This window comes from Chiloscyllium plagiosum, chromosome 3 (genome assembly GCF_004010195.1).
Source record: "Chiloscyllium plagiosum isolate BGI_BamShark_2017 chromosome 3, ASM401019v2, whole genome shotgun sequence".
NCBI classification, from domain to species: Eukaryota; Metazoa; Chordata; class Chondrichthyes; order Orectolobiformes; family Hemiscylliidae; genus Chiloscyllium; species Chiloscyllium plagiosum.
In genome coordinates, this window is record NC_057712.1 from 65,527,395 (window position 1) to 65,554,386 (window position 26,992).

The 26,992-nt window shown below is 42.1% G+C and overlaps 1 protein-coding gene across 4 annotated transcripts in view; it reads left to right on the top strand.

Moving 5' to 3' along the window:
• The window catches only part of arhgap18 (Rho GTPase activating protein 18), a 131,636-nt gene that overhangs the window by 23,261 nt on the left and 81,383 nt on the right, over window positions 1-26,992 (top strand). The window contains exon 1 of one of the 4 annotated variants that reach the window (XM_043683611.1): window positions 21,354-21,535. The exons of 2 other annotated variants lie outside the window; for them this stretch is intronic. In XM_043683611.1, coding sequence (XP_043539546.1) covers window positions 21,420-21,535 — 116 coding nt within the window. In that variant the 5' untranslated portion in view covers window positions 21,354-21,419. Of the gene's footprint in view, window positions 1-21,353; window positions 21,536-26,992 lie in introns of those variants that run through there. One more of the 4 variants, XM_043683627.1, reaches the window with a different exon arrangement.

Genomic DNA, 26,992 nt, shown 5'->3' on the forward strand with positions numbered 1-26,992 from the left:
ACAAATCTTAGGAACATACTCAAGAACGGAACCTGGGACTGCCTGTAGCTTATTCCTCCTGCAATGGTCATAACAAATGCTTACTAAATGATTGTTGTGTCCATGAGTTTGAACTTGAACTCATTATGAACTTGCACTTCAGTACCACCCACTATGTCCCACCCAACTCTGCAGCAACCAACTCTCCTGCAACTCTTTTTCCACTTGAATTACCTTTCTGTAGCTTTCAATACTTTTCCAACTGAACTCCAATGCAAACTTCATGTGCTATACCTTACATTTCTTGTCAATGTCCACGGCATTCCAGTTTGAAGGTTGTCTTTAATTAACATCAGACTTAGAGTTATGTATTCCTTTTTCTCTGTTTCAAGAAGTGCTAGAATTTGCTCTTGTTGGTATTTGATTGGAAAATATTGACATTTTGTATGTAGTTTATTCAGGCAGCTGAGAGTAATGTCCATCATTAGGACCTTATTTTTGGAATTGGCAAAGTGGCAGGTTTCCAGAATTTCCTGGTTACATTTTGAATTGTCTGAATTTGCAACTTTTTTAAAAAAATTCTTCATACTCTCATGCTGAATTGTTTTTATTTTCCTTTCATAATATGTTTCCAGGTGGAATTTTTCAGAGCCTTGAGTGATGTGGTCTAATGCAAAAAATGTTGTGAAAATATGGATAGAATGACAAAAATCACATTCCTGATATCAGGAATTCTAATTGTCCCATTCAGGTTTAAACAGTGAGTTCTAAATTTTGCTAATGAGTGGTGATGAACTTATTTTCATGTATTTGCATCTCACTATGAGCTCATCTCACCTCATTTCTGTGCAGCTCCCAATCGACCCTCTTTTGTCAAAAAAACCTGGTTGTCAGCAATTCCTGACAGGAAGGTCAGGTGGTTACCCAGAGGCAGCGGCTCACCACTCGCTTCTCCGGGTCTTCAGCCAACTCCACCGTCACCTTCACTGTTTTTCAGCTCAATCTATGGACAATGTCCTCTTCTATCTTCACACACATCTACCCACATATGTAGGTATTGCCAAACTACCAGCCCCAGCACAACATCACGACTCCTTTCAGGTCACTGACACATCATGTCAGGACTACACTTTGGACCTCAGTGACAATTGTGATTTGCAGGTTTCTGCAATGTCATATTACCCACAGGGGTACACACACATAGAATGCATCTTAGCTTACTTTAATAACTTTGCAGTGATGTGGAGGATGCCTGCCTGTGCCTCTCTGGCTTGCATTGCTCTTTAGTGGAGAGAGAGAAACGGACCCTGCCACTATGCAGAACACTGAACAGTTAATGGGGTGGAAAAGTTGCTTACAGCTCCAGGGTATGTGCCAGCAACAAACAGACTTCAAGTGCTTCAACCAAATGGCCATGCTTGAAAGTTAAGGGGTCCAGGTACTCGGAGGGAGAAGGGGACTAAGGTCAGTCAGAAGGTGCGGCTTCAGCCTGTCAAGGGTCTGATCTGATCTCAGTTCAGGGGATTATCTATGATTAGTCAGGCTCTTGGTCCATCCAGAGTCTGGGGATCAGTATCTTTGCAGACTAGGCACTGGGCTACTGTCAGTCCTGAAGAATAAGTGCAATCAGAAAAAGACATTAATTATAGCTTTTCACTAAGCCTAGCTCAACAGGAACATCCAGCTGCTGCTGCACATCCTCAAGAGGGAGAAGTGGCAGCTAACCTCTCCCAAGGTGGCAGAGGATAATGAGCTGACCCTGCACCTACAGGCCTCTCTGCCATTATCTACAGCTGTCGGAGAACCCCTGAGGTGGAGACTAAGGATGTCCCAGACTGTGGTATCTGCTGGAGCAGGACCTGCATGTGGAAGCCCTAGCTGGCCAATCTAACCTGGTTCCTGTCAAAATTATACTGGTGCCCCAAAGCTTTATGCCAGCAGCTTCCTCCAAGGAGCAATTGGGAATTTGAGTGGCATCTCCCACTCTTCAGCCCATAATGCATCTGGGATGTCACTAATTTCATTTTCTCCAGATTTCATCTGTTCATATCTTTCCTCATGATGAGGAGAATTGAGCAGCTCAGGCAGGGAGATTCTCCACCATCCCTAGCTCCCCTGAGGTATTGGGTGCTCTGGAGTGCAGCCCCAATGCTCAAGAGAGCCCTAACATAAACATGCAGAGTTCATCAACTTTGAAATCCATCAATGTCCTGCTTATCCATGTCCATCAATGCCAGATTTTGGAGATCTGCACCACATATCCTGGATGTTACCATGATGTTTACTGACTGGAGCATTCACAGAAACCTGCCTCCTTCTAAGGTCCTTGGGCAATACTGGGAGACATGATATGTTTACAAAACCTTTAGAATGATGCAGAATGGTGATATGTTGCTGTCCATCGCTTCCACCAGGTCCATTGTGGATCAGATCAGAGAACTCCTTAAGATGAATGTTTGATATCTTCCCTATCCTGGCAGGTCATTGCAGTATAACCCGGAAAGGATATGTTACATCATTGTGGCATGCTGTGCCCTTCCCAACTGGAACTAGCAAAGGAAGAATTGTCTTGGATGCAGGCAAAAATGGCTGACTAAGAGTAATCTTCTAAGGACATTAACTGGGAGGGACATCTAAGTGACTATTATAGACCAATGTACTGTTCAGTGAGAGAGAACAGACAGAAGCTAGTCTGTTACTTTCTGTTGGTGATATGGCAACCACCTGTAAATATTGTGGTCAATCCACAGTGGATATTGGCCTGGTTATTCCTGTACATCTTGAACTTTTCTCTTGACAAATATTTTCTTATTGCATGCATGATATCTTTGGCTGATCTACCTTAAAGTATCTCACCATTTGGGAGAATGTGAGTAGTCAGTAAAACAGGGGAGAGAATTCGTGTGGTGCTGTGGTTTAAGGTTTCTGTCAGTAAGTATTGTGCAGTGCAGCCCCTCATGGCAGGCAGCGGATTGGGAGTAGGTCTGAGGCACCTCCTTTTCACCCTTTCATCATTGGGTTAGCCTTCAACATTTCACAATTCACGTAGACTGTTAAATTCCTGTGGGACAACAATTAATCTGAGCGATGCAACATTTCGTGTGGCTTCTTTCAGCAGATCACTGTGCTAAGAAGGAGATTGGAGATGTGAAGTTCCCATTGTGCACCACCTAGTGTTGAATAGCTGTGCAGTCCATTGAAAAGCTGAAAGACAGAGTGAACTGTTGCCTGCAGACAAGTCCAGCATCATCACAGATTCTGTCCATGCACTCACAGAGTGACTGTATGTGTAGATGGGTGAGACAAGGCCAGCCCTTTTGTTATCCCTGCACATTGCTTTCAGTTTCAGCGTGAGCAACATGAAAGTGTAATTCTTTGGCGGCAATCAACAACACAACAGTTTAAGGATCTATGATATCTGACGTTATCTAAAGTCAAGAAATTGTTTGTTTGGGAGAAATGACCAATGCTTAACCTTTACAATTTATTTAAACCTTGAGAAAGTCTGAAGAAGCTGCTAGTGTCTCATGTGGTCCCAAAATGTCAAAGAGTGGAGAACAGACATTTAACAATCTGAGTGAACACATATTTACAAAAATGTGCAGGATTATTTATAATAATTTGCCACCAATGTAACCTATCTGCCCTCAGCAAGGCACCATCTTCTTCCCATTCGTTCCATTACATCTAACTGCAGTCCCAGCTTCTGTAGCTGGACTGGCGAGATCCTGCTCTGTGATTGGTCCTGTTAGCCTGGATGACTCAGCTGGTCATTGCTGAACTCTATGGGCCTACAGGATCCAGGCCTGCCACGGGAATTCTGCCCAGATACAAGCTCATCCTTCTCGATTTGGACTTCCTTAGACATTGGCATCAGAGGCCTGGGATGTTGGGGGTGGTAAGGATTGGTCTCCTCTGGAGTGTCCTGAGAGGAGGTTTCTGGGATACTGTGTCTGGGTGTTCTCCCTTTGAGTGCCTGCTGGCACCAACCTGTCTCCCTGAGAGGGAAGAGTACCCGGAATGAGATCGAGAAGCCTTGTCACTATTCATTACCAATGTCTAGCAGGTTGGAACATGGGTTTGTGTGCATATTCACCAGGCACTGAGTGCACTGGACCTGCGTTTCCATGGTGATTAACAAACTGTCAATCTCTCAGAACCAACATGATTCACACATTCATCCTTTAATCCAGTTTACTCACTGCCTCTGCCAAACTTGCCTGTGTTCCTGTGCCTGTCTATGCATTTTGATGATTAGTGACCAAGACCATTTGATTGTCTCCTGCCTGGAGTTCAGGAGGTGAATTGTTTCCAGCAGCTCTGTAAGTGCCAGTGGCCTGGGGCTTTTCTTCCTTGACCAGCTGAGGAGATGTGGCAACATGCACTCCCTGGATGTGCTCCCGACTCTAAACGAGAAATAGAGCTGAATGAGGTGACTGTCTCTGAGTTGGTGGAGGGTATATCTGAAAACCTTGCTCATGCATCCTGCGAGGGGTGCATGGCTCTCTCCTCAGAGGTGAAGGTTGAGTTAAGGGTCATTGGTGTCTGTTTTCTCTCAGTCATTCGTTGGGTCCTATTAGTGTACCTACAGAAGAGAAGTGAGTGGATTCATTGTGAAAGAAGTAAAGGATTTTCAAAATGAGAATGAGATAGTGCCAGCATTAACGAGGGAGCAGAACAGCACAACACAATGAAACTCACTCAGTTGGTTGCCCATGGAAGTCACAGCATTCCCACATGAACAGTCACACTCTTGTTCAGCCAACTCCAGAATTTCCTTCTCATATGGGATGAAGAACTTAATGTCCACCATGTGCTGCTGGTCATCGCCCTCTCACCCTGATTATGCGACATTTTCTTCCTGCAATGAGGCAAAGGAAGGGATTGAGTCTGATTGAAGTGCTTGGAAGAGATGGTGAAGTAGGGGCAGAAGGACTGGCAACACGTCCCCAGTGAATGAATAGAAAGTGCAGAGAACATGGAGGGTTAGTAGTTTGTGGAGATAAGGTGGGTGAGAGTCATGAAATGCAGAATTAGAGTGAATGATGGTAGCCCTGAGAGCAAGAGGTAACAGAGACAAATTGGTGGAATCTACCATTACAGAACACAAAAGCTCACCAAACCTCTTTTGGTACCTCTGGGTGTTGGTTTAACCTGGGACACCATACTGACTCGGGCCTTTATCTCCATCAAGACTAGCTGACCATGGTAGTATGGTCATCTTTGGTAGTCTGGAGGAAACAGCACTGCCCTTCCTGTGACTTCCTCGGAAGCCAATACCTCCAGCTCCCTGTCAATGAAACAGCCCCTTTCACCCCATTTTGCCTGATTGGTGCAGCAGAGAGTGAAGGCGTGTCCCTGACTAACAACGCCTGGAATACCTTGGAGCTAGGATTGAAATTTGGCACCAGTGGCATGAATGTTCCAAAGTCCTAACTATGGCAAGCACATCTACCTCTCCTGTCATGTGATAGCACAAGCCAAGTGCAGGAAAGATCAGTTGCACAGTTAAAGAGCTGAAAAACGGACAAATGTATAAGACTCAACATGGACTGTGGCCATGATTCCCCTGGTAAATGACATTTTGCCAAAATTATTCAATTCAGTGTCTTTTCCTGACATTGCTGAGGGGGGGATCTTTTTTATATGGCAAAACAATATTGTGCTTTTCTGCCAAGCAGTTTGTAGATTGTTAACCCATTCATTGACATCTCTGTAATTATCAATCACTTTGTTCCTCTTTTGTGAATGTCATGTCACAATGCCCACTTATTTTCAATGGTTCATTTTGACAGAGTCCACAATAAAGCCATGAAATGACCTGCTCTCTCTACTGGCGCTGATTATTTCCAATGCACCTTTTATTTTTATTTTTATTTACATCACTTTGCCCCTCTAATACTAAGATATAGCTCAAAACATTGATTTTTTTAAAAATTGAGGTCTTATATAACTGTGTTTCAGTTGTGATAAGAATGGTGCTTTCAAATTATGAATGATTGTTTATAGCGCTTCCGTTTAGCTCTCAAAATTATATTGAAGATCAAATGTTAAATGCTGATGCACAATGAGGAGGTAACTCTGGAAATAAACACTTTGAGGGGTACTCCTTATAAGTGCTCTTTTTACTCAAGATTTTTTTCAAATTGCATAGTGGATGACAAAGGCACATTCAATGAAGTCAGCAAACTGGATTAGTATCTAGCCACAGATTAAATAAATAATTTTTGTGGTCTTGGTGTAACTTAAGTATTCCGTCTTAACAAATAGCTAATCCGTGAATATAATTTTTGTCCCAGCACAGCGAGGGAACATTTCTTCTTTCTAAACATTCAGTGTTCCCATAACAGCAAAACTAACTTTTCACTGGGACTTAAGAAGCAAAAGAGGTCACCTTGACCTATTTTTAAACTCTATGCAACTACAATAAGACCTCCAAGTGCAGCCAAAGAGAGAGACTGCAAATACCTTTGTTTCAGGTGCTGGTGCACAATTGGTTCAGCACCCTGTGTCAAATATATTTGCATTTGGCACCAGGGAAAGTAATACAGTAAATACTATTTTCTTTATTGTTAAGAATATGACATTAGAAAGAGTCTTTTTGAAGTTAAAATGTACATCAGAGTTGGGAGGTGGGTACGGTGAGAGAGCTTTTGGGCAGCCAATGGGCAAAATGCACCAGCCACCCACTTTTTGCCTACATATAGAGCTCAGAAAAGGAGCTATTTCATATTCTTGAACTTACTTAAATAAAACCATTGAGTTGCTGGCAGCTTGTAAGTGTTGATCAATACAACATGAGACAGCTGGCTGTAAAGTAATAGTGTGCAAACCTGGAATGTGATAATGCAAGGGCTGCAGAAGCTCAAATTCTATCCCCTCTGCCCAGAGGAGCACTCCTGTTCCTCCTGATTTCACAATAATATTTTCAAGCATAGTCTTTGAAGGTCTTTTAGTCAGACGAGTCAGAATTTGGAAGGCCACATGAAATGACCCCCATTCACAGATTAAATGTGGTTGTTGATTGTTTTCCCTGCTCGCTGGCAAGCCCTTCCAAAAAATAATAGTAATTGCAGCAAAGGGGTTAGTATGTCAATAATTCTGCCAAATCCATTTTGAGAGCATTGCTACCATGTGAAACATAAGGTCTTTTACTTGGAACTGATTTGTCTCAAATTGATGGAAGAATATCGCAGTAGATTAGAAACAGTGCAGGTCTGTCTTAAATATAATAATCCCTCTTGCTTTGAATGACCTAAACACCCAAGTCCCTAGAGTATGTCAAAACATGGAAACAATCACACCAATCTTCATGTGCGTGTAATACAATGTACCCCCCCGGGAATGAAACGTTTCGAGTGGAGTTAAGTTAGGTTAACCTTCAAAAAGTAAAAAGAGCTAGGAATAGCAACAACATGCAGACATCACACTGAGAGCTAGCACCATAGATCTATTTCACATTGTTGCATATTGCTACAGTCAACACAAACACATTGGTGTGATTCAATTTCTGATTACCAGTTCCACTCACAACCTTGGCAGATTTGGCAGTTACTGTGAGAACAATAAATGCTGGAGATCACAGTGGGTCAGGCAGCATCCATGAAGAGGGAACAAGCTAATGTTTTAAGTCCAGGTAGGCATAGGATCTCATTATCAATGGCAAGACACGAGGAGGTGAGGGTTAATTCAGAGTCAAGTGAGAGAGAGAGAGAGCAGCCTCTTCAGACATCATAAAGGTGAAAGAACTTGCAATCACAAATGTTGCTTATCAGTCTGAAGTGGGTCTACCCCATAACTTGAGAATTGTGTCCCTTGCTTCGAGACTCTCTTATCCAATTGTGCATTGTACAACAACATCTTCATTTTAGATTGGGAGTAGAATTCTGCGGGTAAGTAACAATGATAGCTCCCCTCTTCACATTAAAAGACATACTTCCGCATCAGAGACCTTGCATACTTACTGTTCAGTGTGTGAATATGGTAGTTGTGACAAATTATTTTCCAGTGGTAACTATGGAATGTGGTTGTAAAGTAAGAGCTTCAGGTGTTGGTTCAAAAGCCCCTTGTCATTACCGTTGTTTTGCTGACATCATGCAGGAACAATTGAGGTCATAAATGTTTTATCTGCATTCTTGAACAATGAATGACCTGTCAAATGTACAAATTGAAGCCAAAGGGTCTGTTACTGCAGCAGAGGTGTGATTATTAGAACGCCTCAAACTCCAAAGTGTTTACTCTGTCCCCAAAGAAAACAATAGTAACTTACTTCACTTAGTCAGCTATTTTATGCAGTTATTTTACAGTTGACCTGTGATCTAGTCAGTTTCCAATTTCATTTCAGGGCAGGGACTTGCAAACTTCACCTCTAATGCTCGCATATTGTTGCCTCATCCCCATCCTTCAAGTTTCCTTTGAAGTTAAGTGTCCCAGTGGCTCCAGTGACATTGTGGCCTTTCTCCCACTTCCATTGAGCCACATTTTATCACAATTAATGTGCTCACTTTACCCTCAGAGCTCATGAGTTTGGAAATACCCTTGCCCTTGTTGACCCTACACTCTCCTCGTGAATAGATCAGGAACACTGTACATGTATTCCTTCTGAAGCTTCTGCACCCATTTACCACCCTTCTATCTAAAATTGCCACCTGTCGCTATAGCTGTTCTCACAGTGACCTAACATAATGAAGCCTATCCCCAGACTAGGGTTGTCTGCTTTGCCCTGGATTTCATGGACTTTATAAGCCTTCTGACCATGATTGACCAAATTCCAGGACTCAGTGTGGCCTGCACCCCTAGATTGTCATAGCAGGATAGTCCCAAATGACAATAACCCAACGCTTTGAGTGATCTCTACACAGCACTCCAACTAGCCTACCTGTAATCACTGACTGGTTGTACTTGTCTTGCATGTCTGATTGTGGCCCAATCTCAAAACTACAAGGACATTGATCTCCAGGCTCAGATAGGACCAAGTGCCTAACTGATAGTGGCCCAATCCCCGGACTTAAATTGGCACAAGACTCTTGACTGACTGTGGTGCTACCTTGTGACTGAGCATAGTCATAGTCCCCCTTGACCCCACTAAGGCCTGCCTCCCTTTGAATTTCACACATGGCGATTTACTTGAGGCAGATGCAAAGCATTTACTGCATAAATTGCTGACACATACCTGAGGTGTGGTATTGTCATGGCACAGTGCCATACAGTGAAATGTCCACCTTGTTGACTGTTCAGTGCTCCATATGTGACAATTGCCTACCTCTCCTCTGTGCTAAAAATCAATCTGAACCATACAGAAGTTGACAGCCCATATATCAGCGCTGAAGTCAGTGAATGTGCACTAAGAAAGCAATGTGACATTGAAGAGGCAAGCAGCCTCCAAGTAAGTGCAAAGTGGGTGAGTGCTATTAAAGTAAGCTAAGAGCTATGGGATGCATACTGTGTGTATGCTTGAGATGGGTGTGTGTCTCTGCATAGATGCTAAACTGACAGAAGCAAACTCTAAAGTAAAGTTGAAGAACTGAAGTGGTGTGAGATGTGGTCCAAAAGCAGGCATGAAGATGTGGGGAGGCTGGTTGTTTGCCAATGCCAACTTATGTGGATGCAGGGTCGAGGAGGATTGTGGCCATTGAGAACACAGGGACATTGGTGTGAGGAACTAGTTGTTTGACCACCCAGACAAACATTTGATGAGCTGTTGCTGCCGGTACTTATGCAGTGAATGAATGGATCGAGTTAATCAGTGAAGGTGAGGAGGATTGGAGGTGGATATTCATAAGGTGGGTTGGGGTGTTAATAAATGCAAATAAACGGACACAAGGTAACTGCCAGTCAATGGTGAGATTCTCAATTTTCCACTTAAGACCTGAGGGGAAAATTGGCAAAAGGTTTCTCACCATTGAGAATGTGACATTTTACTTCTTCAGTCAGGGTGTTTTCCTAAACTTTTAGTCATTCTCATGTCACACTAAGGAGGGCAAAACTCTTCCCTTGCTTCTCCTGTGCCAAGTGCAATGATACTGTGGTTTTAAGAGGTGCATTTTGTCTACTTTTTTTTATAAAGAGAGGTTGAGACAGACATGCTGAGAGGTCTGTTCCAAACCAATAAAGTAAACAGTTTGTCAGATCTGGGGGTGTAGTTTTTCTAGTTGCAACAATAGTAGCAGCACGAATGGGTGGAGGTATGCTCCCACAGAATCAAGATTTTACTTGAGCTTTCAGTAGTTATTGGGGTTTTGGAAACTGGTTGTAAAAGCTGCTTTATCTCCCTCTGCTACAGCTAAAAGCTGGAGATCTCTCTGTTGCCAGATTTGCACATGAAACAATCTGTTTCACTGAATTTGCTTTTGCCAAGGGGGTGTTTATAAGATGTTACTATATTGGAACAGTTACTGTTTAGTAGTTAAATAATCTGTTATTATGTTATGTTTTTCAATAAAGTTCTGTTCATTCTTCTTTTTTTACTATAATGTAAGAATAACATGTGTTTTGCTTAAAGCCAAGTAATGTAACCAATCAAATTACATCGGGAACACAGCATCTTACACTTGCTTTTAAATAAGATAAAAGTTAAGGTCTAAGCTATATCCTTGATATATTTGAAGGGGGTTTAGTCTAGTCCAAAATAGAATTCTGGATTAGTGGTGCTGGAAGAGCACAGCAGTTCAGGCAGCATCCAAGGAGCAGCGAAATTGACGTTTCGGGCAAAAGCCCTTCGGGTCCTTCCAAAAGTACCAAGAAATAAAACTTCAGCCCTTCAAATAAAAAAAAGTCCTTTCCAGAATGGAAATGGGAAAAATATTCTCAGCCAGAAACAATGTGTTTCATGTTTATGAACATGCATTACAGATGAACATTCAATTAACAGCTCTGAGCTAATACATTTAACTGTTATACGACCTTACAGAGCTAATGGCATGTCGATTAAACTTCTATTGAAAAGTTGCAGCTCAATCCAATAAAACCTCACTAACAACAGGGGAATCCTTCATGGCTCATCTTAATGCTGCTATGTTAGTGATTATAAGAGAGGAATAATGTATGCACACAAATAAAAGCAAAAAGCTGCAGATCCTGGAAATCTGAAATGAATGCAGAAAATTCTGGAGAAACTCAGTTCTGAAGAGAGTCATATCTGACTCAAAATGTTAACTTTGTTTCTCTCCCAACAAATGCTGCCAGATGTGCTGAGCTTCTCCAGCCTTCTCTGTTTGTTTCATGAACTGATTACTGCCTCACTGGCTGACTCCCTGCATAAACAGAGAATATCCTCTTTTGGATTTGATGTTTGATAAGATATGTTTGATTGGATGGCCAACCTAAACAAATTTTTTAAGGTCAGTAGAGGATCTGCCATATAGCTCATCAAGAGCATATTTAGTTTCTTGTAAGAGTGGGAAACCTGGAATGTCCAGCCAATGTTTAGTGGTCGAGAGGCAAGTTGGTTCTGTCTCTCAAAATATTGGATCCGTCCAATGCACCTATTTATAAGGATTTCCTAAATATTGAAGGTGATGGGAGTTTGAGGGGTATGGGAGTGGGGGTTGGGGGGGATCAGAATTTAGGTCAATCTCAGCTATATGAAGCTGGGCACTAGACCGTGGCTCAATATCTGACCAATGATCTACAGGCCTTTGAGAAATGCAGGATGTGTGAAAATCCCCAAACAAACCTGCACCAATGGCTTTGTTTGAGGCAATTGGAGGCTCCTGGGTAAGGTAAGGAGCCCACAGATCTGGTCTAGGGTTGTAACTCTCCCACTGTATTTGTGCTGGGGTATGACAAATGTACACCAGAAGGGCGCATTTCTACACATTTTCAACTTTTGCTTCCTCATGACATAAACTACCTCAACTTGGGGGCCTACTTTAACCAGAAATAAAAGTTACAAGACAAGGCAAGGGAAAGCTCAGTTCTTCTACCTCCACAGGAGAGTAATGGAATCCTCATTACAAAAGAACAAAGGCTTGTTAATAATAAAAGGATCTGATTAGTAGTTTGCTATATTGTGTAAATATTAATGCTTGACTGTGCCATTTCACAAAAGGATGTAATTGCATAGTTTGTGTGTGGCTCTAGTGGAATCTGAAATGAAATAACCTCCAGATTAGCAACTGCAAAATGGCATTTTCAATTGAATCCAACATTATTGTCATATAGTCATAGCATGTTGTTCGGCCACAAGTGAAAATTGGCCATAAGGTGCTTTTCAATCATACTAAGCTCTCCTGCAGAGTTCTATCCGGCACAGGGTACAGTGCTATTGTTCTTGTTGGTAATATTATAGGATTGTTGTTCAACTGAGTGTAACGTGAGTTATGTCAGTGACAGGTATTAAAAGTGTATGCGTTGTGCTTCTGATTTTCCTTGTTTCAAGCAGCTGGAAGCAACCTAATTGAAAACCATTTGAGCAGGAAGAGGAAGATGACTTTTACTGGAGTGTCAATGTTTAAGACCACCATGTAATGTGCTATGATTCAAAATTGAAAGAAACAGCAAATAGTGACTTTGTATAACTTTTGAGTTTTAAGAATGATGCATGGAATTTGTCAATACACAATTGATAAATACAACAAAGTGTACCAAACTCTTCTGTTCTGTACCAGAAAATTTACAATTTAGTCATTGATCCCACCCTTCTTTCAAATTTAATGTAATAATAATTTCAATATCATTTTTACTCAGAAATTTCAATATCCACTCCATCACACAACCTGTTTACTTCCACTCTGAAATGTTGATTACAGTTGACAGTACTTCATCTCAACGAATCTCATTCATGAATTGTCACTTCCAGCCTTAACTTCTCCAAGTCCTGTCATAGCTGAGAGCTTCCATGAATTAAAATGGTTTTGAAAAAATATATATACTAACCTTAAGTGACTCCCTTGATAATCTGACCATAGATTGAGGCAAGTCCGAGGATAAAACCATCTGTCCTAATATTATTGTTCTGTCGAGTATAAAACAAAGAACTGTGGACACTGGAGACCTGAAGCAAACAAAATCAGAAATTGCTAGAGAATCCCAACAGGTCTAGCAGTATCTGTGGAGAGAAAGCAGAGTTAATGCTTTGAGTCCATTGACTCATTTTCAGAATCAGTTTATCTAATGATGACATGCTTATTTATTTCTTTCTTTGGATTAGTAGAAAGTGAAGTTCCCTGTTTTTCACTTAAGAAAACTTTGGGCAGAACCTTATTGAGGTTTGAGTGATGTGGGCAACAGTGAGATTTATGGAAGGATCCAACGAGAAGTCTGATAAATTCTGTCTTGACATCAAGAGTGTCTCGTTTCATCCATTTTTCTTGTAACAACCAGAGTGGTAAGTTTCTCATTGACAAGGTACCAATTAAAGGAGATTATTGCTTATTAAATGCCTTGTTAATGCTCAAACTTGCTGCATTAAAATTCAGTTTCCTATCTTACAAGTGAGCAAAACAAGCTAAACATCGAGAAAACTCAACAAAGACACCAGAACATGAACATGGAGTCTTCAGCTGTTTGTTCCATGAGGACCTCCATATTGGTTTGGTCCAAGCAGCATCTCAGGGTATGATTCACCGACATCAGGTGAATGGACCTACCATTTGCTAACCCCTCACAAACATCAAGACATCTCTCCTATCCATCTGCAGGCTGTTGAGGAAGTATTGAATTACAGAATGCATGGCAACTCACATTGAAAGGCTGCACCAGGGATGCTGTGAGTGCAGGGATAGGGACCCAGCTCACAGATTGGACCAGGCCACATCCCAGGGCTGCTCACTCACTCCCTATGAGCTCACACACTTTGTGTCATCCTGCATGCTCACAGCATCCATGTGCCTTGTCGTGTCTACTAACACTGTCATGGGAAGAGGTCAACAGTCCTCAGCCCATGAGATACGCACCTTGTGATTATACGGCAGTGTGCTAAATCAATCTTATATCTGCACGCGATGTGAAAGCAGCCAGGTCTCAAAGTCAAAATATTGTCAGACTAACAATCCAGAATGTGATTTACAGCATTGAGAACAGCAGAGGCCCATCTGTCTGTTCACTTCTGTGCCTCTAGGTTAGAGGACCGAGAGAATCCCTTCCCACACACAGAGTAGATGTATGATCTCTCTCCATTTTGAATTCGCTGGTGCTCAAGGAGGGCAGATGAATACTTGATGCTTTTCCCACATGAAGTACAGCTGAATTGGCCTTTCCACATGTGAACTGGTTGATGTCTCACTAGAATAGTTGACTGAGTGAATCTCTTCTACACAATGAGCAAGTGAATGACCTCTCCGTTTGAATATCTGAAGAGCTTTGCACAGGACATTGCCCTCACTGAAGTCCATGGGGATACCTGTTGGTTAGAGGTCCCAGCACAGAAAGTCAAGAGCTGCCTCCCACAGCATTCTAGTGAATTGGCCATAGTCAGCCACCTAGGTGGGCTGTACATGGTCAGGAGGTTCTGTGTCTCTGTATTCCAGACAGTGGGTGACAGTCAGTCCTGTGCTCCATAGCATCCTGTCCAGGACTTGGTGCTAATGTCATTGGGTACCTGTCCAGTCACAAGTCAGGAGTCTGGACACTTCTCATTCAGGGGCTGTCTGTTTAAATCAAGGGTGCATCCATTGGCTCCATCCACACAAACAAAGGGAAGATACCAATGAGGGGGTGTGCGAATGTTAGGAGGAGAAGATTCAGAAAATTATTCTTCAGGACTGGGACAAGCTTTGAGAAAGAAGGGGGCAACAGTATCTGCAAGTACTATTCAATAAAGCATGAATGGCACTGAGGTAAGGTGGAAGGAGGATTTATTGACAGATAGGAGCATGCTAGCTTCAAGGTGGGAGAGGAGTGTAGGACCACATTTGGCATGGCCATCTCATGAGCCAGGGACTGGGGTTGGATTGGAAGGTGGGCAGGTGCAGGATTAAATGGGGACCTGAGGAGTTACAAAGCCTATGGGCTTATGAAAAGAGCTGGAAGGAAGAAGAATTGGAATTTGTGGACACCCCAATAGACAGAGGCAAATGCTGCAAGCTGCTGGTCAAAGAGCACTCACTTTTGCCTTCAACCATGCTGCAAATTGCAAGTATGGAACGGGAAAGAAAATGACTATGGCCATATTTGGAGTAGACAGCTCAGTGTTTTAATCTGAGAGGGAGAGGGCTGCAAGATCCCATCTTGAGGTGTTTAAAGGGAAAGGACATTACACACACACCCACACACTGTACAGGCTCAGACCTGTAGATTCCCTAATTCCTGCCTAGCCTGATGCATTACCCCACTGTTTACTTTGCAGTTCCCAGCCCCAGACATCATTAACTTCTTCATTTCTACCAATGCATTCAAACACAGAGACCACGGCTAGAATAAGGATCTTTCTCGATGAGTGTCAGAAGGACATTATTTATCTTGCTTCCAGATGCTGCAACAGGTTGTCAACGCTGACATCAATTCATGGTAAATCCTGGATGGACATGAAGGCATGTCTAATGCTGGAACAGTCTTATTCAGGGCTGTACTGTCAGTCAGGCCAATTGATGGAAGGAAAAGCATAGCAGGTCAGGCAGCATCCAGGGAACAGGAGAATCGACGTTTCGGGCATAAGCCCTTCTTCAGGAATGAGAAACGTTCCTCATTCCTGAAGAAGGGCTTATGCCCGAAACGTCGATTCTCCTGTTCCCTGGATGCTGCCTGACCTGCTGCGCTTTTCCAGCAACACATTTCCAGCTCTGATCTCCAGCATCTGCAGACCTCACTTTCTCCTCAATTGATGGAAGGAGAAAGTGAGGGCTGCAGATACTGGAGATCAGAGCTGGAAAGTGTGGCGCTGGAAAAGCATAGCCGGTCTGGTAGCATCTGACAAGCAGGAGAATCAACGTTTCAGGCATAAGACCTTCATCAAGAATGTGGGGTGTGGAAGGGGCCTGGGAGATAAATAGGAGGGTGGGGGTGGGGGAAAGGGAGCTGGGAAGGCAATAGGAGATACAGGTGGAGAGTGAGGGCGATAGATTGAAGCGGAGGGTGGAGCAGATAGGTGGGAAGGAAGATGGATGGGTAAGGCAATTCAAGAGGGCGGTGCTGAGTTGGAAGGTTGGATCTGGGATAAGGTGGGGGGAGGGAAGATGAGAAGATTGGTGAAAACAACATGGATGCTGTGTGGTTGGGGGATCCCAAGGCGGAAATGAGGCATTCTTCCTCCAGGAGTTGGATGGCTTGGATTTGGTGGTGGAGGAGGCTCAGGACTTGCATGTCCTTGGCAGAGTGGGAGGGGCAGTTGAAATGGTCAGCCACAGCCCTCCTGAACTGCCCTACTTGCCCATCTTCCTTCTCATCTAACCGCTCCACTCTCCACTCCGACCTATCACCCTCACCCTCCACCTGCATCTAACTACTGCCTTCACAGCTACCTTGCTCCCAGCCCCAGCCACCTTCTGTTTATCTCTCAGCCCACTTTCCCACCCCACATTCCTGATGAAGGACTTATGCCCGAAATGTCAACTCTCCTGCTTCTTGGATGCTGCCTGACCGGCTGTGCTTTTCCAGCATCACACTTATCGACAATAGATGAAAGGTTAAAACAGAGCCATTTATAAGAAAGAGTTAAATAATATACAGTAGATTAACCCTACACCACCAATTGTCCTCAATAAATGTTTTTTTCCTCTCCCTCCCATAGGATCTCAATGTGTTCACTGGATTTACAGCTGACAGCCCATTGGCCCTGGAGGTTTGGTTGAGCAGCTGGAGTGGCATTTGTATATGGATGGGTCAGATATGATTAGATTCCCTACAGTGTGGAAACAGGCCCTTCGGCCTAACAAGTTCACATCGACTCTCCAAAGAGTAACTCAACCAGACCCATTTCCCGCTGTCTAATGCACCTAACACTATTGGCAATTTAGTGTGGCCAATCCACCTGACCTGCACATCTTTGGACTGTGGGAGAAAACCGGATCAACTGGAGGAAACCCAAGCAGATATGGGAAGAATGTGCAAACTTCACACAGACAGTCACCCAAGGCTGGAATCGAACCTGGGTCCCTGGCACTGAGAGGTTACAGTGCTAACCACTGAGCCACCATGCCGCCTCGAGGCTGAGGCTCTGCTTGGCGGAGGAGTCTCCTTGACATGAACATCCAAAGGGCACTCAGGATGAAGAGCCAGGACACCTCTGGAGTGTCCTGGAATGGGCTGTGTGTGGTTCCTCCTCCAGCTGAGTGCTGCCCGGCACTACCCTGTCTCAGTGTGAGGAAGGGGCACCTGGAATGCATGTCACTTCCACGTGCCCCCGTTACATACCATCAATCCTGAGGACCCAAGACTCGGGGCGAGGCGGGAGGAGTGGTAATGACATGAGAATCTCTCCAGCAGACCCTGAGAGTGCTGGGCCTGGCTCTCCATGGCAGTCTGTGGAGGCAACCAGACAGCCACATGACTCGTTGCACTCCTGCAGTTTCTGGACAACGAGGGCCATTGCTCCCCCACACTCCTGCCTGCTATGCCTAGTCCTCCCTGGGTATGTGATTGTCGACACAACTGGGTCCTCTCCTGCCTGGGGCTGAGCTGGTACCTGGTCTGTAGCAGCCCTCCAAGTACTAGTAGCCTGGGACGTTTCTTCCTCAACCAGCTACAGAGCCAGTCAGCTTGGATCCTTCATTGCCACAGAGTGCAGTGGAGGCCGGGACATTAAATGTCTTCAAGGCAGAGATTGATAAATTCTTGATCTCGCAAGAAATTAAGGGCTATGGGGAGAGTGCGGGCAAGTGGCATTGAAATGCCCATCAGCCATGATTGAATGGTGGAGTGGACTCGATGGGCCGAATGGCTTTACTTCCACTCCTATGGTCTTATGGTCTTACCAATGTTTTCCCAGATTCCTCGGTACTCTCTTCCTCAGACCTTGAGGAGTTGGCTCCTGGTGGTGGAAATCTGGCTGGTACCTGCAAGTCAAAAACGAGAGAAGGCCTTGCAGTCAATGGTGAGACAATGCCAACGGGGTTCACGTGAGAGTTACTGTGGAATGAAGAATGGCACTTAATCGGATGGTCCAGCACAGGAGCAATGCCAGTCTTTTCCTGCCAGGGCCACAATGTTCTCCTCAAATGATGGGCACCTCTCCCAGGCTCTCTGTACCCTCTGATGGGCTGTTTTCTCTTATGAAGAGAGAAAGGGAGGAATTAAGTGTGTGAAAGTGGGTGGCACTGAAGTTAGTGCTGGCGTACATGAGCGAAACATGGTGAGGTATCTTCAATGAGTGCATAAGCTACCCAGACGTCACACAGGGTTAGTGATATGTGAGACTGGGGGAGATTTGGTGTGAGGAAAGATGTTGCAGGCAACAACATCAGTGATGGAGCAAGAGCCATGGTGGGAGGTAGGTCTAAAAGCAGAGATGGAGTAAGTGTGAGGATGTGGCCCTGACTTTGGCTTACTGGAGACAGTTACTGACCCTCCTATGCAGTGCTGGATGTTCTAGGGGCAGTAGAAATCACACAACACCAGGTTATAGTCCAACAGGTTTAATTGAAAGCATTAGCTTTCGGAGCACCGCTCCTTCATCAGGTGGTTGTGAAGGCCACAATTCTGAGGCACAGAATTTATAGCAAAAATTTACAGTGTGACGTAACTGATATTATACATTGAAAAATACATTGATTTTATGTAGAGTCTTTCATTTTTTTTTAAAAGTTGCATTCTCAGGTTAACTGTAACAATTGGTGTTAGCTAGACAATATGTTGAAGGTGTTAGCCTCTGTGCCATAATGTTTAGACTGATTCTAATCTACAAAGTGAGATAACAGAGTCTTACATGAATTCATGCAGTTTTTGAGCAAAGTACAATATACTTGCAGAGTTATTTGAAAGGTCCATTCAGAAGTCTAATAACAACCGGGAAGAAGCTGTTCTTGAACCTGTTGGTATGTACATTTAAGCTTTTGTACCTTCTGCCTGATGGACAAAGTTGGAAGAGAGTCAAGATTAGAGTGGTGTTGGAAAAGCACAGCAGCATTCTCATCTTGACTCTGTGGTTGAAAAAGATTATAACCCATGTGGGAGGGGTCTTTGATGATGTTGACTGCCTTTCCGTGGAAACGAAAAGTGTAGGTGGAGTCAATGGATGGGAAGTTGGTTTGTGTGATGGACTGGGCTGTGTTCACAACTTTCTGTAGTTTCTTACGGTCTTGAGCAGAGGAGTTGCCTTACCAAGTCATGGTGCATTCAGATATAATGCTTTCTAGGGGCACCTGTAAAAGCTTTGCCAGATTTGTAGTAGGCATTAAAAACATTTTCTCAATTAAATTTTTTTTAAAATACAAGACCAATTAAAAGGAATAAGCATTACATCTGTTTCAACTCTGCAAAATAGGTAACAGCTGTTCATTAGTTCATTTCTCAGAGGAATGCATGACAAAGCAGAGGGAACCTGCCCATATAGAAATTTACACAAAGTTCGGTAGTTAACATCATCATCAACTGATGCATTCCCACTGGCAACACCACTCTAAATCATTTGACTCTCCTTTCATACAGTATAACTGTAGATTTTCACTTTCAATGGTATTCTTGCAAATTATCCTGATGAGTGCAAGTAAAAAGTTCAATAAAATATAGTTTTTTCAGCAATGCACAATCATATATAGCACAGGGTGAAATGTCAGATTAGATTTTAGCTTGATTTAAGTTTTTGTTGTAGATAGAAGACAGTGTAAATTAGAATGACGCTTTACATAACTTTTTCTGTGCATAATAAGTTTGCCAGAGTGGAGACTATGGATAACCTTTCCTGTGTTAGAATTCAAACTGAATCTTTTTCATGCTATATTTTGTAAAATAGAATCATTGAATGGTTACAGTTCAGAGGGGGTATTTGACTATCATGTCCATGACAACAAACTATAATAAAAAACTATTTAGTCACACACCTGTGTCCTGCCCAGACCCTTCCCTTCTTTTTTCTCTTTGGGTGCTTGTACAATTCCTTTTTGAAAGCCATGATTGAATCCGCCACTACGACTGTTTCAGGCAGTACATTCCAGGTCATAGTCACACACATCTGTAAATCAATTGTCTTGCTTTCTTTTGATCTTTTGCCAATTGCCTTAACTCTATGCCATTGTGGTTCTGTTCGCCGAGCTGGGCATTTGTGTTGTAGACGTTTCGTCCCCTGTCTAGGTGACATCCTCAGTGCTTGGGAGCCTCCTGTGAAGCGCTTCTGTGATGTTTCCCGCCTCAGGCGACTGACTGTGTGGAGTTTGCACGTTCTCCCCGTGTCTGCGTGGGTTTCCTCCGGGTGCTCCGGTTTCCTCCCACAGTCCAAAGATGTGCAGGGTCAGGTGAATTGGCCATACTAAATTGCCCGTAGTGCTAGGAAAGGGGTAAATGTAGGGGTATGGATGGGTTTCGCTTCGGCGGGTCGGTGTGGACTTGTTGGGCCGAAGGGCCTGTTTCCACACTGTAATGTAATCTAATGTAATCTAATGTAATGTAATGTAATCTAATCTAATTTATAGTGGTTTGTACCTGCCGCTTCCGGTTGTCAGTTCCAGCTGTCCGCTGCAGCGGCAGATACAAGTCACTGTAAATGCCGGAGGAAACATCACAGAAGCGCTTCACCGGAGGCTCCCAAGCACTGAAGATGTCACCTAGATAGGGGACGAAACGTCTGCAACACAAATTCCCAGCTTGGCGAACAGAACCACAACAACGAGCACCTGAGCTACAAATCTTCCCCCAAACTTTTAACTCTATGCCCTTTGGTTTGCAGCCACTTTGCAAATGGAAATGGAAATATGACCTAAGAGTGTTTGTTTCTGATAAGTATAGCCAATATATTTCATTCCTGAGTATTAACTTTCACTAACTATAGTAAATTCCATGGAAGGACAATCAACAAAGTCATATAATGAAGCCAGTGCTCTTCAATACTTGGGACAGTTCAACTGTGTATGTCAATACATTCCATTCATGATATTCAATCACAAACTCCTCCAAGCCAGGTCACTGAGTTAAAGCACAACAGTTCCTTTAACAAATCAACTTGAAAAATAAAAAAAGAACAGAATAATCTTCATATTTATTGCCAGTAGATGTGTGTCCTTTATGATGGCATTGCCTTTTTAGTTTCTGCTTCCTTCACAATTCTAAATGTTTTTATTTGCATAAGTCAAGAAGAAAATATGTATCAGTGTCAGAAAATACCAAGAAATTCAGTAATGACAGCTCAACAGCTGCAAGCTCTAAGCTCAGCGTCTTTAATTTTACTGCCATTTGCGTGGAACAAGGAAAGCTTTTTCTCAGGCACTAGCCCTACCCACTGTTCAGAATAGCAGGGGTGGAGTTTCATTATGGAAATGATCCATGTTGCCAGGCAAGGAAGGATTTTTATTGCCTTCTCTGTTTTCTGTCGTGTCCAGTTGATCAATAACTAGCAGAAATATGTCTCACTCACTATGGATCCACTGCCTACTTCTCAGAGCGTAGTTTTAACAGGATACCACTTAAATGATGCTTCCACTGATGATTTTGCGAACAGCATAAAGGAGGAAGTGGGACCTTCTTCACCAGGGTAGGAATTTTGTTCTTTAGAGAAAGGGATTACATTCTCAGTGAATAGTTTCAAAGAATCTCAGCACTTTGAAACACACCTGTGTGTTAGTCATATTTCAATATGTCATTACAGTGCAAAGGTTTCAGCTGCTGTGGATAATGATTGCTGATCAATGATCCAAAGCTTTTTAAAAAAGTATTTTCCATTATTTCAGAGGTTGATCGTTCATACATTCTGGAACTGCATGTTGTTACAAAGCTAAATGCTGTACATGTTTCAGTCACTTTTACACAAGCAAAGGCTGAGCATCTGTTAAACATGTCTGTGATTGTCTTACTGGACTAGAATGTTGAAATGCATTATGAAATCTTCCAACTACCAGATCAAAATTAATTGGAATTTTCTTTTGTCGATAATATATTCTCAAAATTAGGATTTAAGATCAGAAACTCAGCATAATTATTTTTCAAAAAAATATTGCAGACAAATTGCACATTGTATTTGAATCACAAATTCTATCACATTATACAGTATATCAGGTTTCAGCATTTTTAGGAGGTGCTGGCATTTGAGTTGTGTTTGCTGTTGCTATATTTACGTATCATCGCTGATCATGTCTACTACAAATTTCAGTTGGCTTGATTTTGATTTGACTCAAGATAAATATTTCAGCCTTTTTTTGTTGATAGTTTTGTAGGGTTGCTTTTCACAAACATCAAGTAATGCTCTGAGCTTACAATACTCCTATTCTTACTTGTAACACTCTACTACTCTTAAACAGATCTTCAGTGAAATTTTCATAATCATTTGTACTGCCTCTAATAAACTGAATTGTTGGTTCTGTCTCCAGGAAAATCCCTATTATAAAACATCATCCATTGGCACTTTTTCTAGTTTATAGGAGCAGAATGTGTCTCCCATCCCTACAATGTTACTGAAGTATGTTGCATGCCAAATTTCAATCAAGCTCCAAGTCAATTCTTGGTCAGTGATCACAGGCCAGTGCCATCCCATTCTACTGCCCTTCAATTTAATGATAATTCAACATCAAATAAGGCGTGTTATGCTCACTTGACATCCTGATAACTGGATGTGTAATTGAAAGACCTAGACAAATTCACTTGTTAGGAGAAAATGCCATTATTAATTACAATGTGTTGCCTGATAAAAGACAGCAAACAGACGGCTTTAAAACAAAGGGTCACTTCCATGGACTGCACAATGGAACAATTCATAAGACCTTTACTGTGTGGAGGAAGATCATTCGGCCTACCAAATCCATACTGATCCTTGAAGACCATCCCACCCAGATGTACGTCTTACCCCATCCCTACACTCCTCATCGATAATCCACCTAACCTACACATTGTTAGTCTACGGGAGGACTAGAGGACATCCGTGTAGATACAGGGAGAATGTGCAAACTCCACACAGACGGATGTCAAGGATGGAATTGAACCTGATCCCTGGTGCTGTGAGGCGATAATGCTAACCACTGGGCCGCAGTGCCATCCTCAAAGTTGAGAATGTTAAACCTCGAAGACCGAGGAAAGCAGCTATTTGGGAGCACTACCACCTGCAATTTTGTCTCCAAGCCACACACCATTCTCATTCACCCCAAATTGCCATTCCTTCATTGCCACCCAGGTTAAAATCCTGAAACTGCCTTCACTACAGACCCCTTGACAACTGCAGCAGTTCAAGTAGGCAACTAACTACCACCTTCTCCATGACATTTCTAGATGGTCAATAAATGCTGGTCTGTTCAGTAATGCCCATTCGCAGAAACGAATGAAAGAAATCTTAATTTCCTCAGCAGGGCTGCTTAGAGTGAGCTCTGCACAGAGGAGTACAAGTAGCAAGACCTGTCAAAAACACATAGTGTGGTATCAATGGCAGTGATTTGAGCAGGTCCTTAAATACCTCCATTAGATAAACAGAGGAAGGCATTGACTGAATACCTCATGTGTCTCTCTGTCTCACTGTGAATGTGCAATAGCAATTGATTTGTATTCCTCCTGCTGAGGTTGGGAGAGAATTCTTCCAGAAGCATACGCATCTTTGTGTTCCAGGTGATAGTTATCGGCTGAGAAATTCTTCCTGGAGAGACTTTTAGTGAATTGGAATTTCTGTCCGTACAATGACTATATCCCTAACTGCAGTTTATATCTCAAATATATAAAGAACTACATCTTCTGCAGAGTGTTGACATGATGTATTGCTCAGGTGAAATTCCACTCTAGTAAACGTCTGCAATTAAAGAAATATAGAACCAAAGTTTTGCATGCCAACTGCCTTTGGGAAACCATCAATTCATTTTAAATCTCATTCAGGAATCCTGGCAATGCTGAACATGCAGGTATTGCTAAAATGAAGGAAGTGGCATAACATGACACTTTTCTTGTCATCTATATTACATCATATTAAATGTCGTTCTCCTCCACTTCCACTGAACCTGAAAAAAAGTGATTTAAAGCTTAAATGGATCCCAACAAAATTCACTGCCTGCTACATTGGGCCAGAATTGTCCATGGAAATTAGTGTTAAAATAATGGAGCTCTCCTAATTGTCACTGCACCTTCTGGCTATTAGCAGATTTGTAAATATGGCTGCAAATACAACAGTTATTGTCAGTGTTGTGCCATCCTTGCTAAAATGGCATCACTTTGCTTCATCATTTAAATTAATTGCGTGAAGTTGCTGCATTTTCAGAGATGAATTCAACAACATGTTGTTATTTCAGTGTAAGTATCTTTTAAACCATGTGCTTGGTGTCAACCATTGCCTGTAATTATGCATTTTAAAAGAACTTTGTTCCCTTTAATTCAAACGAGGTTACAAAAGGTGATACTTAGATGCTTTGCATTACAATGCAAAAACATCGTAATGTTGGAAATTCAAAATAAAAAAAATATTGGAAATGTTCAGTATCTTTGAAGCGAGAACCAAGTATAATGGGAGACTTCAGATTGGTGATCCTTCTCCCTAGATTGGCTTCTTTTTGGATTGGTTACATACCCAAATCCAGATGATCATTAAACACCAGATCAGGATACAGTGACAAGTTGATGAAATGTAGAAAAGCTCCCATTTTCTAATGACTAAGTAAAATGCAAAAATGATGAACTAATGTGACTTTATTTTGGTGTGTCAGGGATAATGTAATTAGCACCCTCACAATGTTAGATACCAAGGATAATCTGAATTGAAATCAAACTAATCAATCAAACTATTTTAGACTTAAAAGTATTTTTGGTACATCACATTTGGGTCAATTCGATGGGTCCTCTTCTGTTTTGTTGGCATAACATTAATCAAATTCCAGCTCGGTGTATAAATAGGCAAACCTCTGCCAAAATTATAAAGCAAGAAAATTAATATCCAATATTGCAGCAGTTAACAGTGTTTCGTCTATCAGCAGCATAACATACATTATCGAGATTATTATACAGTTTTATGAGGATGAACTTCATAACCCAAATTAAGTTTATAATTGGTTTAGTTTATAATATTACTTCTTTATGTTGTGAACAGAAAACTAAAAACTTTTTCATTCATAGTTAGCTATGAGCATTGCACATTTTTCATTTGCCCTGGTGTGCTTGGATTTAATACCCAAAGTGAAACTTGTTGTGTATCATGACCGCAGGTCAGGACCCCAAAGCCCTGTTGAAATTTTCAATTTTAATACAAAATTTTTGAAAAAAAGTAAGTTTGGTGCAGCCAAAACTGGTTGCAGATATGGAGTCACAGAGTCATACAGCGTGGAAACAGACCCTTCGGTTCGACCAGTCCATGCTGAACATAATCCCAAATGAAATTAGTTGCACCTGCCTGAGAGGTGAGAGAGACCCACAGAAGGTTACACCTACAGATATGAACAGAAATTCAAATAACAGCTTTTTAAAGGTTGGGAAGAGTTCAGACTGATCTTGAGACCACAAAGATAACAAAAGGGTGACACCCACCTGCTCAACAGCAAGCTACCTCTCCCAAACTGTAAGCATCTCTTGTGTTTTTTTTCCTTTTTAACAATACACAAGGACAGAGGTTTTAAAAAGTCAGTTTCAACGTTACTGGACTTTGTTAGTGGGATTGAAGTTTCTCATAAGTGCCAGCCTGGTTTTGAGCTTCCTATATTCTATATTTCTATTTGGACTAAAGGGATCATAATTAGGTGGCATTGCAGACAGTGTAAATGATAGCATGAAATTATAAAGGGATATTGATAGACAAAGTGAATGGGCAAAACTGTGGCAGATAGAGTTCAATGTAAGCAAGTGTGAGGTTGCACAGTATGGATTGAAAAAGATAGATTAACATACTTTCAAGATGGTATGAAGTTAAATACATTGGATGTCAAAAGAGACTTGGAGGTTCAGGTGCAAAGGTCTTTAAAATATCACAAATAAGTGTGGAATAATCAAGAAAGCTGCTCTTTATACCTAGAGGACTGGAATTCAAGGAGGCAGAAGTTATATGCAGTTTTACAACATCCTAGTAACATCCCACTTGGAATATTGTGAGCAGATGTGGATATCACACCTTAGTCCATATCTGGATTAAGGAGAGACTATACAAATTAGGCTTGTTTTATGCAGAGTTCAGATGCTTAAGGGGTGGTCTGTTTGAAGTCTTCAAGATATTAACAGGAAAAGACAGGTTAAATAACCTTTTCCACTGGTTTCAAACTGGAGGCATAGATTGAGAATTAGGGCAAGACCATTCAGGAGAGATGTTAGGAAGCACTTCTATGCTCAAAAGTTTGGTCATGTTTGAAACTCTCCTCCACAAATGACAGTGCATGCTGGGTCAGTTGTTAATTTTAAATTCGTGATAAGCAAAGTTATTAAGGGACATATGACAAAGACAGGTAAATGGCATTAGACAGCAGATCAGCTATAATCTTATTGAATTGTGAATCAGGATGGAGGGGCTGAATAGCCTACTCCAATTCCTATGTTCCTGAATATGGAGAGAAAATGGAAACGGTTACTGAGTTGGATGATCAGCCATGAATGGTGGAGCAGCCGAATGGCCAACTCCTACTCCTACATTCTACATTCCCAGATTAGCATGCTGTGAAGGTTACAGTCAAAGTCACCCTTTTGTTACAGACAAAGAACTTCTCTCACTTTGAATGCTAGAAGTCAGCTAGCTAGCTCCCAGAGGAAAGGAAATACGATAACAAAATGACTTTCTCACACCCTGATTGCTGGAGTTCAATCACAATCAAAAGGAATCAGAACTAGAAAATCACAGACAATCTACAAAACGAAGAATCATAAAGGTAACTGTTCAATTCCCAACATCAACATTTTCAGTAACCTCCATTGCCGTGGCTGAAATTTTCAACTAGCTGCTATTTGCACACAATTCAGAGACTTTAGTTTTTAAAATGTTTTCCTTTTGTCTTACCTCTTGTTTCTAATCTATGTGTTTGTGGGTAGCTTTAATAATTCTTCTTGTGTTTAA